Below are 4895 nucleotides of genomic sequence, written 5' to 3'. Positions count from 1 at the left end.
GCGTGTCACTGACGAGGTCCGAGAGAGGGGTACGTGACCCACTTACAAGAGGAAGACTCACAGCCACAGGCTCATCGTAGTCGTGGCCTGTGACCTCTTACTCGGTCACCGATCACAGGACGGGGCCGCCGAGCAATTGCGACACGGTCAGGGCAGCACCCCGCTGGCCTTCCTCAGAGGGCGCTGCTCAGGGCTTGTGTGTGTGTCATCGGGAAGTTTAGTATGTTCCTTTCCAAAAAAGAAAGATTATACTCTCCTGTCCCCCAGTAAATTTTAGATGGATTTCAGTAATTATTTAAGGATACATAGAAGAAGCTAGCAGAATATTAAAAGAGCTTTTATCTGAGTTAAAAATAAATGAAAGCGCTCTCAGATCGGAAGCGGCAGATATCAGAAGGGGGGAAAGGCCCACCCAGTGATAATTTAAAGCTTTCGTGCACTGAACAGGAAAAGGAAAAGAGACTGCTGAAAATATTTGCACTAATACGACAGACAGAAGCTTAATCTGTAACTTTTGATGAGTTCTTTAAGGCTAAGGATGAGAAGAAGGATATCATTCATATATGAATGGTTTTGGATATAAATCTAATTCAAGTCAAAGGAAAAACATAATCACACATGGAAAAATGTTGACTCTGAGTACTAAGAGAAATGCAAATTAAGGCAATAGTGAAGTACCATTTACTCCCTGAATTAGCAAAACATTTTAAAACTGGTAACAGATCATGGTACGGTGAGAACCAACACTATGCCGTGGATCAGAAGCCACGCAATTGTTCGTGGTGCACCCTTTGTCCAGTTACGGAAAGTCCTTTCTGAATTTACCTCAAAGAACTAAATACAAAGGTGGAAAAAGAACTCTCTGCCCAAAGTTTTTTTCCCATCGCGATATAAACATAGTGTCTACCCAATGAAGAAATCGTTAAATAAACAGCAATAGTATTTCCCCAGTCATTCTTTGAAAAGATAATTATGAAGACTAAAACACCATTGGAGTAAAAGTTAAAATTTAAGTTAAGTGAGGAAAGCAAAGTGTAAAGTTATGTGTCCTATAATTACAGCTAACATTAAAATGTAGGCCTGAGGGGAGGGAGAAGCCTCCAGAAGCAACGGATAAGTTTGGGGCAGTGGTGGTGGTGGTGTGTTCACTGGTGTACGCTCCCCTTCACACTCAGAGAGATGTATACGTTAGGCATGGGGAGCTGTTTTGTACGTCAGTCACACCTCAGTGAAAAATAAATTTTCTGCTTCGATTTCGTGCCTTAACGGTTCCTTCCAACATCTTAATCGTGTTATAAAAATTACTCTGATCGGTAGGCTGCATGCTTTGTTACCGAAAGATTGAAAAGAACTTTGTCAGAAACATTTAGAGATTATGTAAGTTTAATGCAACATTAAAAACAGGATGAAGAAAAAAATGAAATCTGTGGTATAAAACTTGGAACAAGTACACAGAAAGTAAGCTATGAAGTTATTTAAACTGTGAGTGATTTTCTTTCCTCCTTAAAGTAGTTTTAATAACTTTGTTGTTGTCTTACAAGTTGGAGCTATGATAGTGATAAACCAGACAGACAGACAGACAGACAGACATGGTCTTTGCTGCTTTGAAACTTATAGTAAGTGGTATGTTTATGAACTGGATTCCCGGAAATGAAGACCAGTCTATTAAGAGGCAGGAAGAACGCGTTCGGCCCATAGTGTTGGTTCTCACCATACCAGCCCAGCTCACGAAACCCACATGTGCCCGAGTCCCATTCGTCCACGCTGGGGTTTCTTCCGCAGACTCGCGTCTCGCCCTTGGCCGGTGGCGGCGATCCTGATCGCACACGCGGCTTTGTGCTGCGGGCAGCGCACCGCGTCACAGCCCCTGAACACGGCCGTTCCCTTGGGTGCTTTCCTCGCCGCGCGGGCCCGTTGTAAACTTAAGGATGTCTTTGTGCGTCCGTTCTCACCCTTCTGCTCCCTTAACAGCCAGCAACCCCAACGCGCACAATAGCAGCAACCCCCATCCAGACACTCCCACAGAGCCAGTCCACACCAAAGCGAATCGACACCCCCAGCTTGGAGGAGCCCAGCGACCTCGAGGAGCTGGAGCAGTTTGCCAAGACCTTCAAACAGAGACGGATCAAACTCGGATTCACTCAGGTAGGGCGAACCCACCATTCTCTCAGCTCTCCCCGCTCGCTGGGTCCAGCTGTTTGCTCGTCACGTCCAAAGAACAAGATGTTTCTTAGCTCGGTGGTTTTTTCATTTTACACGGGAACTTTTTCTTAGCTATTTCCTGCATTTATAAGTTTGGACTATTGTATATATGGGGTTACAAATTTATGATTTAACGTTAGGTTAAAACTTTTAAGATTCCTTTCAGAACACAGGCCTCGGAAATTAAAATTATTCCAATAAGTGGTGAGAACTTAAAAGCTCATATTAGGGGATGATACAGTTCTCCTGAGAGCTTTGTTATTGGAAGAACATCTGGTTCTAGATCTTAGTGCTGTATTTGTAAGATTGACAGAGTAAGGATTACAAGGCCTTTTGTGGCAGCTAAAAGGGGAGAAGTTTGAAAGACTTGTTTAAAATAGTTTTTTGGAAGAGTTGGGGCGGGGGCAGTGTGAAGACACACACGTGTGTGTGCACACACAGTAAGCCCAGACTGAAGCTAATTAATCAAATGAGAATCTGTCGAAGATGAAAAATCTAAATATTTTTAATGTAACTGAACAGGGTTTTTAAAGTAGAGTAAGTTTAATGGTTTAAAAAAGGTGTCTGGGCACATAGCATTTTTGTTCCAAGCACTGCTGTTGATTTACTTTCTCTCCGATTAACCTGTCAGAAATAATACTTCTAAAGCAGGAAAAAAATTAAACCGAATGAAATTTATGTAACATGAAATGCGGTCATTAGGTGAAAAAAAAAAAAATGACTGAAGTGTAGATTGGATTGGGCGTTTCTGTGGAATCAGGAAAAACCTGATGTTTTCTTCCAGGGGATGTAATTACTGTTTGAAGTTTAAGTCCCCGCCCCGCGTAACTGCCGTCCGAGCTATTTTGCGTGGAGAGCACCGTCGTGCACCGCCTGCTCCCGTAGAGCAGGAACCAGCGGCGACACCTGCTTGTGTTCTGGGTCACTTTAAGAACCGACTTCTATTCTTTGTAATCCTTCGGTAGTTTATTCTTACTCAAAATAACTGATTATATGTGAGCAACATAAAATGATTTCTTAAATAGATGTAATTTTAGAGAAAATGCAGTTTTATATTTGTGAGGAGTTCCAGTGGTAAAGAAACAAATTATAGTTCAGGAAGATTTGGTACTTTTGAAATGACCTGGCTTGTTCTTAAGAAGAAAGCGAGAGACAGACGGGGATTACGGAGCAGGGAGCAGGTTGACGGGCTCCCGGGAGGGCGAGGGGCGTGGCCTGCACAGCCAGCCCTGCGCTCAGGTTCCCTGGGAGACCGTTGCCTCAGCGATATGCCAGGAATGTTAAGGCTTTTAAAGTCTGTAACTTTTACCCAAACAGAGATCTGCCTTTCTGTGGCATTTGACCCAGATATTACCCGCGTCGGCTCGCTCTCTCTTTCACAGAAAGGGGCTTCTCTGTGGTGTGGCGTTCTGCTTTATGGTTTTAGCCTATTACTTGGCACTGTTGCTCCTTATTTTTCAAAATGACTTTGAGGCAACATTTCACAAACCTCGACTGTGGATTCAAGTACATGCTATTGGTGCAGGGTGGGAAAATCATTGGTTTTTAAATCATCTACCTCAATTGTAGTTATTCAAAGGTTGCTTTATATTTATTTTATATATAAACACAACATTTGTTATTAGTTGAAAAAACAAAAAAAAAATCCCTATTCTCTCAGTAGATATACATGTAATTAGCTGTTCTAAACATTAGTTATTTTCTAACTGCTAATTGCTTATTAAAGGGTTACTGTAGGTGTCAAATGTAATTAGAAGGCGGAAGTAGAAGACTTTCATCTAATGTGGCACGTTCGTTATTTTCTAATCCCAATCTTTGTTCCTCTTTTCTTTTTGCTTTTGAATAAATATCGAAGGGCTATAATCTAGTTCAGATTGCGTATGAGTCAGCTGCCTCAAACACTCGCTTCTGTGAGGGAGAGCCCAGGATGGTGCTGCAAAACATCAAACCGAATTAACCGAGTCAGTGAAATCAGTATCAAGTTAACGAAAATTGGTGTATTAACTGAGCACCTGTTGCTGTCTATTCGATTAAATACTTTAAATGTGAACTAGAATCGCATCGTAAATCTCAGGTGGATTTGCCGTTTACTGCCATGGTGTTGGTTAGTCGATGGCAGAGCCACCAGCGTAAGGCATTGTTTATGGCTCTTATTTTACTCTTAGCATGATGCGATTTCGAACAGGAATTTCAGCTTTGTCTACTTGTCAGTGCTGTTACTTTTCACAGAAATAGCAGAAGCGTGTGGGAATTTTTTGGTGAATGTGGTTACAGTGTGAGAAAACGTTTCTCACCATCTAACTGCAGCAGCAGGTCTCACGTGCAGAGCACTGGAAGACGTCGCTGGCCCCAGTTTTCTAGAGAGCTGTGTCATCTGAACACAGTGACGACGACGTGAATGCACGTGACGCACAAAGCGCGAGTCCGCCAGGGTGTGACATGCAGTAGGCACTTAGTGGACGTGTGTCGAGTGAGCGTACAGGTATCAACGTAGGTGGCGTCCGTCCATGCATAGATTTGTGTGGCAGTGTAATGGATGGCGTTCGTGCCCAATTTCACGGTCCCGACTTTTCAGGGTTACTGTGATTGGAAGGAAATCATGAGGCAGCCCACTTCCTTTCTGGAGAGAGTCCGTTGAGAGCGTCGGCGAAGCTTCCTGCGGCGGTGGGGGCCGTGCCCGGGTGTCGGGGCTG

The 4895-nt window shown here is 43.3% G+C and overlaps 1 protein-coding gene across 1 annotated transcript in view; it reads left to right on the top strand.

Annotated features, from left to right (window-relative positions):
• Nucleotides 1-4895, top strand: part of POU2F1 (POU class 2 homeobox 1) — a 46295-nt gene that overhangs the window by 28800 nt on the left and 12600 nt on the right. Inside the window, exon 9 of the mRNA XM_023519923.1 lies at nucleotides 1972-2145. Coding sequence (XP_023375691.1) covers nucleotides 1972-2145 — 174 coding nt within the window. The remainder of the gene's footprint in view (nucleotides 1-1971; nucleotides 2146-4895) is intronic.

The sequence above is a fragment of the Pteropus vampyrus genome, unplaced genomic scaffold (genome assembly GCF_000151845.1).
Source record: "Pteropus vampyrus isolate Shadow unplaced genomic scaffold, Pvam_2.0 Scaffold241, whole genome shotgun sequence".
In the NCBI taxonomy this organism is placed as follows: domain Eukaryota; kingdom Metazoa; phylum Chordata; class Mammalia; order Chiroptera; family Pteropodidae; genus Pteropus; species Pteropus vampyrus.
The sequence above is the reverse complement of the archived record's forward strand: the minus strand, read 5'-3'. Positions and strand labels throughout refer to the sequence as shown.